Genomic DNA, 12,159 nt, shown 5'->3' with positions numbered 1-12,159 from the left:
TCAGCACATATTGAGCAGAGAGGTCCCTTCAGGAGTTTCCTAGCAACATTTAATTTAATCCACAAATGGACCTCAAGAATTCAAACTTCTCTCAAATCCATGATCATATCAGACATTTTGGAAAACGGACTTAAAAATATGCTGTTTTCTTTATGCTTTTTCTACAATGTTCTCATGTGGGACATTTGGAAATATCCAATCAGCCCAAACAGGAGCCTGCACTAACAACCATCTATGAAATAATGGCCAAGCAAATGGACCATGGTCATGGTTGGCGGGCCTCACCTCATGGACCAAAGCAGCCCCCTTCCACCCTGTATCACTCTTCTCAGCAACCAATGCAGGTTTGCTCCGCCATAAACCCTAAACCACTCCCCAACACCCCAGGTCTTTTTGAATGCACGCAGCTCCTTACCGGATAACCCCATGAGCCATTCCCCGCCTGGAACTTGGAATAGTAGCTGCTCCGGCTGGTGGTCCCATAGTTGTTGTAATTGTCGGCCAAGCCATCATACATGGAACCTTGAGGACAAAGGCAGGGCGTTAGGACAGTGATGGCCACGCTCTTCACTCGCCTCTCCTCCCCACAGCGTCGCCTCTGTATCCAGGTACACCATACCCCATGGAGGAGACCAGGTGTGAGCTCTTGAAGGAGCAGGATAGGAAATGTATCATCTACTTGCCTTCTCCGTCTCTCCACTCTACCTCCTCCACAGCCAGGGCCGAGGAAGGGCCCAGGCAGACTGCGGCGGGGACAGCTCTGCAAACCAGCTGAGCCCTTCCTGGGCTGACTAAATGTCTCCCTGGGCTTGGGGTGACTTGACACCTACAGGTCAGGAGTTGGCCTGGAGGGCCTCGGAGCACCGCCATTCCATTCAAGGGAATCACGACTCCGTGTTCCACAAGGATAAGCTTCCCACTGGGGGAAGCCTGGCACGATCTCAGCATTCCAGGTCCAGAGTCCCAAGGTCAGGGCCACAGAGCCGGGAGGGCTGATTAGAGGCCAATTCAGGGCAGGACTCTTGTTTCAAACGTCAGCCCGGCCCCCAAGAGTGACGAGGTGATCTTTTGTCCTTTCCTTCATCCTCTAGGTGCTCCAGATGGTGAAGTGGGGAGGGTGGCCATCAACCTCAAAGGCCCCAGTGAGGATTAATTAATGTTTTCTGAGTGCTTGGAGACCCACAAATGATAGGCTCTGCGAGAGGATAGAGTGTCATTAGGGTTATTAGCAGCAAAATGGCTTTGAATCACAGAAATCGGAACTGGGTTTTGGGCTGCTGGTAGGGCTACCTTCCCTTCTCCCCTTCACCAAATGGCAAGTGGCCTCCAAAGGATCGTCCCAACACTGCAAAAGCTAGTCTGTTCGCTGTCTCACTGTCCTTGAAACACGGCTGACCGTGACATGGCCATGACTTTGCTCATACCGTGTCCCTTGCGGAGTCTGCCTTCCCCTATCAGTCACAACATTCAGATCTCACCTATTTTTCAAGGCCAAGCTCACGACCTCACCCCTTTGCGGAAGCCTCTTCTGACCAACCCTGCCCGAGGCAATCTCTTCTATCTCTAAACACACAGTGCCCTGCTGTCTGTACCCTGACTCACATTACTGTCCCATTCCCTACACTGGGACCTGCATGAGGGAAAAGTCATGGCGGTATGGTCTGGACATCCAGAGCAAGGCTTGCCCCACACTCTTATTAGATGATGAGCCCTCTGGGAAAAAAGGAAGGTGGGATCCAGTGACAGCCTCCTAAGGGGGAGGGCCACTTCTTTTCTCTGAAGTGATGGTCAGACTGCAGCATCTGAAACCATGTCTAGGGAGAAGGGTTTGACAGTGATCTTTCCCAGCCAGATTAGCTCCTTCCCCATCCACCATACCCACTCAGACTCCCAAATCTTTTGGGGATGGTGGGGGGACTGGAGTATCTAGGCTGAGGGCAGATGGAATAGCAGAGGGGCAGCTTTGGGATGTGGCAGGCATCTCTGCGTGGTGCCACCTCCTCTGTCGAAAGCCAGCCAGATGACCACCCCATAGCACACAGAAGGGGCACTGCCCCTGATTACCACTCTCCCATCATGGAGGACCAATAGGCCATTAAGGTTACTGGCTGTGGCAGAGACAGTTTGCCTTGGGAGCCTACAGGTGTTGACCTTGGTCTTGGCTCCGACATTTGGGCAAGTCACTTGCTCTCCCTGGACCTCAGCTTCTTCTGTAAAAAGAAGGGGTTGGCTTCTATACACCCCAAAGGCCGCATACAGCTCCAGTGTTCCATGACTGTATGATTATAGTAACCCATGCCCCATGGCATTCAGAGAAGCTTGTAAGGAAGACGGGGAGACATCAAAGGCTACACCAGCACCTCCTTTGCTGCCTGCCTCAGGTCCTCCCAGAGGTGTCCTGCAGGCCCAGGCCTGACTCCTGACAGGGACTCTCCCTGAGCCTCTGACCTACTGTAAGCTCCTCTATTGAGCATACACAGCTTGTTCCTCTCCCTTTCTCAGGAAGCTGCACCCCCTGCCCCCGAAAGGCTGCCTTTGTTAGGAGGAGTCTGGAAGCAATCTCATGGACTCAGACGCCCAGAAGCAGCTTACAGCAGGGAAGGGGCTGCAGCCAGGACCCTAGGCATGCATGGTCAGGCCCCGGGGCAGCTGACAGCAGGTCTCGTCTGACTCTCCTCCATCCGGCCTACTTCTATCATCCCTTCCAGGGTTTGGCAGGCCAGCGTTCACTTGGCTGTTGCCCCATGAGCAGGGATCTCTCATCCAAGGGCAGGTGTGGGTCAGCCAGCTGCTGTCAGATGGAAAATTTGGGGTGGCGATGGAGAGTTCTATGGAGCCCCAGGGAGGCCTTCTGCTAGGGGAGGCATCCCCGGGAGGCTCAGTGGAGGGCAGGCTCCCATGGGGCCTCTACTCTTTCTCAAAAGGGAATCTGTCAGCAGTGACATCACTCACCCTCTCGGTCATCAGATGAAGCATCTTTTCCCTCTATGCCCTGCACCTGCCTGCCTCCCTCTCACATAATCTTCTCCATGTGGGAGGTAGGGAGTTCTCTGTCATGGAGGCAGGGGTGAATAGGACCTCTGGAATGTCCTATAACTCCAAAGCCAGTCCCTGTGTCCTAGTGGTGACTTTAGTGGTGGCAGGTGTGGGCTATAGCACTCCCTACTGGTGGGGCCAAGGTCTCCAGGTCCTTCCAGGTGGCTCCTGAAGGCACCCCCTAAGATCTGTCTGCAACTGGGGGTCAGATCACTTGACTCCCACCTTAAGATGCTTTGCTTGGCTCCCTTGTGAGAACGAGGCTGCCATCACAACAGCCAGTGCTGCTTCTCTGGCAGAAAGGTAGCTGCACTTGGGGGCCAAGGTTCTGAGGTAAAGGAGGAGTCCAGAGAACTTGCCTACCTGAAGTCACACTCTGTATTGTGCCCGATGACCAATGAGGTGCAGGAAGGAGGTGAGCTCTGTTCGCAAGAGCGCTGCTCCCCTCTCCTGACCCTAGGGTGTCTGGCTGGTACACACTGCCTTTGGAAAGTCAGGCTCAACACCAAGAACATGGGGGTTCTCAATGACAGTAATAGTAACAGCTCTGAAAGCTTTCCCTTCTCCATCTAGTCCTCTGACTTCTCCAGAACTCATTTCTAAGAAGCCTTTCCTGATTAACTCTACCTGGTCCCATGACCCTGGTTGACTGCCTCCTTGGAATAAGGGCACGGAAAGGTGTAATCAGTTCTCCATCTCATGACTGTGCCAGTGTCCATCGTCATGTACTTTGGGCACTCACTGAGGCATGAATTGTGTCTCTTCTTTCCCTGGGATCTTGGGCACAGGGCGTGGCCCTGGGCGGGGCTGGGCCGAACCTGGACTGAGCTGGCCCTTTTTGTCAACCAGTTCTCCTTACCCACCCCTCATGGTGGAGGTGCTTAGATTTCTGGTGCCTAGAGGCTCCACATCCCCCAAATTGCAGTATGGGATCAGGGTCCTTGAAGGCTTACCCAACCAGGCCCTCCTCCCACCCAAAGAGGTCCCTGGGGGCGGTGGGGGGGGGGGTGGGGTTTGCTGGCTAATCCAGGAAGACAGAGGGTCTGAGAACAGCTTTAGAACAGGCACAGCCACCTCCTTGAGGAGGATTCTTGGTGTCAGGAGTGGTAAGGGGAGGCGATCCCAGCACCCAGCTCACCCCACAGAATCACCCCCACTCTTGTATCTGAGTGCATTCCCACAGTTTTCTCTAGAAGGGCACACACGCCGTAAACAAAGATGGTGGCTTCTCAGTAAAGCCGGCTGCCGGCTCAACTTGTGCATTGTCCCCAGGAGACAACCCACCCACAGAACCCCAAGGTCAAAGAGCAGATGTCTCAGAGAATGTATCGCTTTCTTCGGCATACAAGCAATTCCAGCGGCTCTGTCCACACAGCTTGTCTCAGCTTGTGTCAGTGTTTCAGGGCGTAAAGCCCTCTCAGAAAATCCACCACTCACACCATCAGCGTCCCTGGATGCTGCTTCCCTTTGGTGCCTGAGATGATTATCTGATTCTCTCTTGTGTCATAGGGGCAACCCAAGCTTTCTCGCCTACCGAAGCTTTGAAAAGAGAGGCAGCTTCTTTGTTAGGATATATGGACTTCTCTCTCCAATGAGGACAGGCAAACCTTTGCAGGGATGACTCATCCTTTTCCACCTCCAAGCTTTCAAATAGGTCACACCCACCGCACCTGAAACATTCTTTCTCTTCTTCTCAGCCAAACCCTCTCCCTGCATTCAAAACCTTGCACAAAAATCAGCTTCTCCTACAGGTGACTCCACCCAGTGCTCTGGGCACTCCAAAGTGCACCCGGCTCATGGCACTCTAGTGTAACCATGCCAGCTTTCTGTCCAACTGTTTTACTCACTCTGCGCTGGTTTGTGTGTTCCTTGGAGTGTGGCTTCTGTACATTGTGTGGGTATGTGGGTACGTGGGCGTGTGTGTGTGTGTGTGTGTGTGTGTGCACGCGTGGGCACCATGGGCCCTTCTCCCAGAAACCAGGCTCTAGATGTCCCCGGTTAGGCTGGGAACTCCCTGAAGTGAGAGATCTCCTGCTTGTACTAGATCGCCACCCCACTCCTGACCCCAGGACCAGGGTCTGCCTGGAGAAGGCACTCATGATCAACAGGCTGCCCTTAGGGACAGAGGTCATCTGAAACCTCTCTCCTCCACCCCTCCCCGCCCCCCGCCCCAGATCCCTCTCCCTTGCTAGTCAGGAAGGTTTGTCCCACAGCACACAGCCCTAGATGTAGATCTACGGTTCGATCTGTGTCCCTTAAGGTCGGTCGATGTCTCTTCTGGCTTCTACCCTGTAAAGTCCATCTGTTCCTCAGCACAGAACCCTTGAGAAAGGAAGCAGCTCCTTACCTTCCAGCCCTGACAACGTCTTTCTCTCACCCCCTGAAGTCTCTTCCACCGGTGGTGCTCTGTCAGGCTAGGCCCATAGCAAGAGGAATTTAAATGAGAGAATAAGAAATGCCAGAAGATACTTCTAGCACGATCTCCCCCAGAGATGTTCAAGATTGGGCAGTTTGGACTGTGCCCATGTGAACGTTCAGGTGCCCAAGGGAGGGGAATGACCAGACACCCTCCCATTTCTTTCTGCCAGGGCCAGCTGGGAGCACTCTGGACGTACATCTCCTATCCGGACGCTTCCATGAGCCTGAGGTGGGCAGAGAGTTCAGCACAACCGCACCCAGGCACTTTGGCATGGTTCTTACTCTTCTTCTGGGCATGTGTACAGAGCAGAGATGCTGCTACAGCCTGTGCCCGCTCCTCTCCCTCACTAGCACATCTGCTTCTCTTTCTGATCATCTGTTCCTGGCCACCACTAAACCCAAGGATAGGGCAGAGAGTGGGAGCATCTTGTAGGGACAGGACTGGCACAGAGGGCAGGGCAGTGGTCTAGTGTGGGCAAAGGTCAGAACAGGACTCAGCCGCCTGGCTGGGGATCCAGACTAAAAACTTGTCTTCAGCAACTACCATGTTAGGTGTCTATCCACCCGTGTGTGTGTGTGTGTGTGTGTGTGTGTGCATCCCATGGGGTTGATCTTCATGCTGAATCTAAGTGTGAGTGAAAGATGGGGACCGGAACAACCATACCGTAACGTTGTTGCCCATCAGAATTGCCTGGGAACCTTTCAGAGTCCTGATGCCCACACTGTCCCCCATGCTCACTAAATCAGAATCTCTGAGGGTGGGACTCAAACATTTGCATTTTTTAAAATCCCCAGGTGATTTCGATGCAGAGGCAGGTTTGAGAGCAGCGGACTGGATGGCTTTTGGTATGTCAGGGTGTTTACAAGAGGGAAACCGTGAGTGACACACAGTGAGGCGAGGAGCCTTTTTGCAGGACAGCTGCAGCTGGTTTGGGGGGATGGCCTGCAGAGGTAGGGAGTGACACCACCTATTTCCAAAGACTGTTACCCATCACGGCACATGTTGGAAATGATCTAATCCAATCTCTTACAGTTGCAGAGACCCAGCGAGAGGCAGTGACTTGCCCGAGATCACACAGCAGTCAGCAATCCATCCAGGTAGAACTCAGATCTCCTGACACCAGGCTGGACTCTTGCCCTAGCACGAACTGCAAGGATGGTGTGTGCATGTGTGCGTGTGTGCGTGTGTGTGTGTGTGCGTGTACACACATGTGTATGTGCATGGGTGTGGGGTATTCGTGTGTATATGTGTATGCACACATGTGTGGTGTGTGCCTACAGAGAACTTCACATGAAGATATCTAACATTCTGCCATCTTACTTTGTCCAAACGTCACACACCTTCTAGCGGTCATACCTCATGGCAGGGGTAGTTGCCAGATTTTTAGGTCCGGAACAATTGGCTTCTTGATATTTACCATTTGGTGTGTGGGGAGAAACATTGATTTCTATATTTTTTTAACCTCTGCCAACGAGCTTCGCAAAGGAGCAGGCTCCAGGGAAACCACATTTGCCATGAAACATTCTGGAATACTTGGCATTTTTGCATGTGTTGTAACAGGCAAACGGAAAGTCTGGTAAAACCTGAGCTTCAAGCCAAGATACGTTGTAAAGAAACAGGAATTGGTCCATTTGAAGTTTAATTAGGATGTTTCGCGGCTGGAATAAGCTGAAGCCCAGACACCCTTCACTCGCTCCCGTGCCAGCTTCAGTCCCAAGAAAACAACCCCAGAAGTGATGCCTGTTTATGGTCTGCGGTCAGGAACAGACAACTTTCAAGAGGGTAGAATGAGCAGACCCTCACACAGGCAGAGGCTTATGCTGAGACACAGCCAAATGCAAATACAGAAGTGCCAACAAACCTCCACCTGTACACGCCACGGCCACCAAGCCAGCACAAGCCTGCCCCCTAGGAGCTCCTGGAGTAGCAACTGCCCAGTGAGGGGTAGATGCAGGATGCTGAAGGAGCGGGGTGGACAGACACCTCCCCTAGCCTAAGGTCGCCCCAACCCTATCTCTGATCAGGGAGAAATTCAGGTTTGGCCATGTTAAATAGGAAATGGTACTTGGGAGAAGAAAGGAGAAAATTGAAAGTAAAAATCACAGATGTCTAAGCAGGTAGTGAGACACACAAGAATGACAGGCTAGTCTTGGGACTTGCCTGGAAGGAGAAGGGATGTGGAACAGAAAGGTAGTGTCATTAAACTTGGTGTGTGATGAGTATTCATGGCAGAGACAGTGGTGTGTGTGTGTGTGTGTGTGTGTGTGTGTGTGTTGAAGTTGGATCAAATGAGATGTGGGTTAAGTTTTAGGAAGAGATACCAAGTGAAGTTCTAAAGAACCTGAATGTGGGGGGCGCGCCTGGGTGGCTTAGTCGGTAAGCGTCTGACTTCAGCTCAGGTCATGATCTCACGGTTCGTGAGTTCGAGCCCCGCGTCGGGCTCTGGGCTGATAGCTCAGAGCCTGGAGCCTGCTTCTGATTCTGTGTCTCCCTCTCTCTCTGCTCCTCCCCCACTCACACTCTGTCTCTCTCTCAAAAATAAATAAACATTAAAAAAAATTTTTAAAGAACCTGAATGTGGAAAAGTTTCCCTCCAGGCTGCCTAACCAGTGCAATAGCCCTTGACCCCCAGACAGGGCAGTTCATGATCAGCACCTGCAGGGCCTTTCCCACCTCAGGCAGGTCAAGTTTCCCTAACAGAGATCCTTGGCTAAGCAGCCCCATCCCCTGGGTTTCCTCCCGCTTCCCACACAGTCTGAGAAGACACCCTGATGCATTCAAGCATGCTCTGGAAGCACAGGAGAGTAATACTTAGTGGCCAGTTCACAAGAAGACCCACATTGGCAGGCAGGTTCAGAGCAGTCTCCTTCTGCAGGGTCTCATGACACCAGGGCCCTCGCCTCCCTCCCTGGGGACCACAACGAGGCATCTGTCTCATCTGCTGTGTTTGGGGGACGGCATAGGTGGAAATGGGTATTGTGTGGCAGGCTCCTTCCACAGGACTCCTTTTTCATGGGTGGCTCAATTTCCCCCTCACCGACAAGACAGAAGAGAACCCTAGTGGGGAGGACTCTGGGGAAAAGCTGGTTCTATTACCAGAAACACCACTGGCCGATTCCTGGCTGTCCCTCATGGCGTACAAGGGGTGGCGGCTCCCCGCCAGGCAACCTGTGAGGTGTGGCTGGCCTTCTTTGGAGCGGCTGTTCTTTTTTTTTTTTTTTAAATTTTTTTTTCAACGTTTATTTATTTTTGGGACAGAGAGAGACAGAGCATGAACGGGGGAGGGTCAGAGAGAGAGGGAGACACAGAATCGGAAACAGGCTCCAGGCTCTGAGCCATCAGCCCAGAGCCCGACGCGGGGCTCGAACTCACGGACCGTGAGATCGTGACCTGGCTGAAGTCGGACGCTTAACCGACTGCGCCACCCAGGCGCCCCAGGAGCGGCTGTTCTTAACCAGAGGAGCCCCGGTGGGATTCAGGGGTCCCAACAGAACAAAACACCCTAGAGAATTCGACTCTTCTCTCTTGAAGAGTGTCCAGTGTGTCCAGCAGGGTGAAGGCAAGGCCCTGGGGTATGGTCCTTCTACAACTCCCAACTTGCCCCTCCCAGCAGTCACAGCAGGTGCAGGGGATATAAACCAACACAAAAGGAGGGAGCGAAGGTAGTAGGAATGGCCACTGGGCACATAGGGAACGCTTGGGCGGTTCTGATGACGAGAAGGGGGAAATCTGATGAAAACAAAGCCAGATAAACCAGAAACACCAGCTCCAAGTGATCTAACCGCCTCTTCCACCTTGGATGCCGCTGGGGAAACTAGCCCCTGTGGGAACCTCGCCAGAGCTGAGGGTAGAGGGGACACACCTTCTGGGTCAGTCCTTAGAGAGGCCTCTTTCTGGGAAGATACGCATTAGCCAAGGAAGTCAACTGTCGCCTGGCCGAAGCCCCCTGGAGGACCTCGGGATGGAGAGAATGAGATCCCCCTGGATAGATGTTACCCACAAAGGTCAAGGCCAGAAACAGAGCACTGCATGATGACAGACACTCGCTGGCATCCCTGCAGGTGGGAAGAAGAACGGGTGTTTAGAGCACCTGGCATTTTTGAGATTTTCTTGGGATGGCGTGGGAGTGGAAAGGGATAGGTGACTCTTATGCAGAGAAGAGAGTAGGTTGCCTTGAGCTGTGACTGGACCGTGGCCAGAAATGGGGACACTTTTTTGTTTTTTTAATCTCGAACCTACTTCCAAAAAAGGCTAGTATGCAGCTATCAAACCATAAATGAAAGAGACGGAGGCAAATGCTCTGGAGTCTGCATGACCTTGAGTGGAAGTCTGGCAGGAGAGGAACCAGGATTCCAGGCCAGGGCAAAGGGCACACTGAGCAGCAAAGACCTTTAGGTTCGGGGTACAGGGAAGTCCTCAGCCAGCCATTTTCTCCCCCTCAGCTCTCCACGGGGGCCACTCAGGAATGAGAGAGACAGGCAGAGAGAAAAAGCCAGAGGTAGGAAATGTGAGCTGCTGCGTGCGTGCGTGCACGTGTGTGGTGGGAGGTGGGCAGGGGTCTGTCTCCTTTGCCTCCTTCCTCTTTACTACCCCCACACCCTGTACACTCTCTTAGGGGCCAGACTGCATAAATAAGTCTTGGTTGACCTGTACTGGTTTGCAGTCTGTGGAATCTTTGTCGGCACTTGCGAAATTTAGCTAAACGAATAAATAAACAGAACGATTGCTGGTTGGTGTGTAATTCTTACTGCGAATGCTTTGTATTAAAGTATCTGGCCTAAAAACTCTCCACAAATGGCCCTATCAGATATCGTACCTTCCTTCTTGAGTTGCAGGGGGCCGATCACTTTTGCCTAGCCTCCCAGGCTTGGGGGACCTCAGCACAGGGTGAAGGGGTGGGGTCGATGGCTGGTCAGGCCCCGCATCTAAACTAAACAAGTGCTCACCCTGAGGGCTCAGCCCTGGGGGCCTTCTGGGATGCCCAGCCTTGCCAACCTCAATTCCTGCACAAGCGTCCCCCTGACACTTGTTCCTTCCTACTTAAGCCAAGTGAGGTAGGGAGAATCTGGTGGGAAAGGGAGTTTCTGCATTAGCTACTGAGGAAACAGGGCATCCCCAGACCTCCTTCCCGGTCCTCAGGGAGCCTCAGGGAGCGCGCTGGTCCTGGGGTGACCTTCCAACCAGACTTGCCTCTTCCAGGTCTGAGGCTCCCGCTAGCGTGCTGCGGCACACCACGGGCTTGTCCCTGTTCCCCGCGGCACCTTCCCGTCCCGCAGCGCCTCCTCTCCTGAGCACCTACTGGGGTCACAGTGACTCCCTTGCCCGCCGGCAGCCACACACTGGGGAACCTGCCGGCCTGGGCGCCGGCTACCTGCCGCTGGCGCAGTGAAAAGCAAAGCCTCAAGGACAGGACGGGGAGTGAGGGGGGCACACAGCCCTGGGGAGCCCTGGGGGGCCGAGGCAGAACAAGAGAGAGGAGGGGACTGTTCCTGAGCAGTTGGGGGAAGAAAGCCTTCCCCGCTCTGGGCCTGGACAAGGGCCCGCGGGCGATCCTCAGCCTCCGCGAGCTGGCGAGACGCCCGTGGCGGTGTCCCCCGCCGCGGGAGCCCGCCTTCGCGCCTCCCGGCTTCTGGGGAGCTCGCCAGCCGGTCGCCGGCCGCCGCTCCACCCGGTCGGACGGGCCGCGCAGAACCCCCCCACCCCCCGCCCCCCCGCCGCCCCGGGGCGCGCGCCACCTCCTGTCCCCGCAGCCCGGACGAGGCGCGCGGGGCAGGGGCGCACGGGCCGCGCCGGGCGCCGAGTCTTTACCTCGGTTGGAGTGGCTCAGGGTGGACGACTGGGAAGACTTGGACTTCTGCCGCTTGACGGTCATCATCACCTGCTCCTGCACGCGCTGCCTGCCCGACGTGCCGGTCTTCATCTTTTGGTCCGACGGCAAAGCCAGCGTCGAGTTGTCCTGGTCGGGGAAGCATTCGTAGGCCAAGGCGGTCTTGAGCGGCGAGTGGTTCATGGCGGCGGGAGGCGCGGGCCGGGCGTGCGAGAGCCGAGAGGGGCGGCGAGGTGCGGCGGGGCGGGCGGGCGGGCGGGCAGCTGCGGCTCTGCTGGCGCTCAGCGGCTCCCGAGGGCCATAGAGTGAGAGGTCCGCGTGAGGCTCCCGGCAGCGGCTCCTGGCGCCTCCACCCCGGCTCGTCCCTCTGCTGGCACTGGCGGGGCCCGCCCTCGGTCAGACTGGATATACCACCCCTGCCCTGCACCACCCACTCCACTGGCTGCGCGCCCCCGCCAGGTGCCGAGCTGCAGGGCGCTGCCGCTGCGGGAGCGAGCGCTCTTGGGGAGGGGGGGGGGGGCAGGGCCGCGAGCCCGGAGTGTGGGGCCTCGGCGTCTTCTTGCTCTCTGCTCCTTGCTCTCGCTTCCCTTCTCCGTGACGTGCGGGAGGTGAGGCCCCAGGGAGACGCCCCTCCGTCCTGTTCCTGCTCGCTCATGGAGAAAGTATGTGCTCAGCTCAGGAACCCAGGGAGACTTCTCTCGAGGAAAAAGGAGTCTTTCTTGATAAGTTCACCGCCCCCCCCCCCCCCCCCCGCCCCATCCCGAGAGAGCCTGAAATCCACCTCCTGTCCTGAGGTCATGGCAGAGACCAGCCCCTTGGGTGGTGGTCAGCTCCCAGGCTGAGGGCTGTCTAAAGGGAGTGCTCAATCCTGTGGGAA

At 55.1% G+C, this 12,159-nt stretch overlaps 1 protein-coding gene across 1 annotated transcript in view; it reads right to left on the bottom strand.

Annotated features, from left to right (window-relative positions):
- Positions 1-11,754, bottom strand: part of PKP1 (plakophilin 1) — a 52,144-nt gene extending 40,390 nt beyond the window's left edge. Inside the window, exons 1-2 of the mRNA XM_043569410.1 lie at positions 11,264-11,754; positions 416-522 (exon numbers count right to left, since the gene is read on the bottom strand). Of these exons, the coding sequence (XP_043425345.1) occupies positions 416-522; positions 11,264-11,465 (309 nt within the window). The 5' untranslated portion in view covers positions 11,466-11,754. The remainder of the gene's footprint in view (positions 1-415; positions 523-11,263) is intronic.
- Between the last annotated feature and the right edge of the window lie 405 nt (positions 11,755-12,159).

The sequence above is a fragment of the Prionailurus bengalensis genome, chromosome E4 (assembly GCF_016509475.1).
Source record: "Prionailurus bengalensis isolate Pbe53 chromosome E4, Fcat_Pben_1.1_paternal_pri, whole genome shotgun sequence".
NCBI lineage: Eukaryota > Metazoa > Chordata > Mammalia > Carnivora > Felidae > Prionailurus > Prionailurus bengalensis.
Note: the sequence above shows the minus strand (reverse complement) of the source record. Positions and strands in the feature narration are given on the sequence as shown.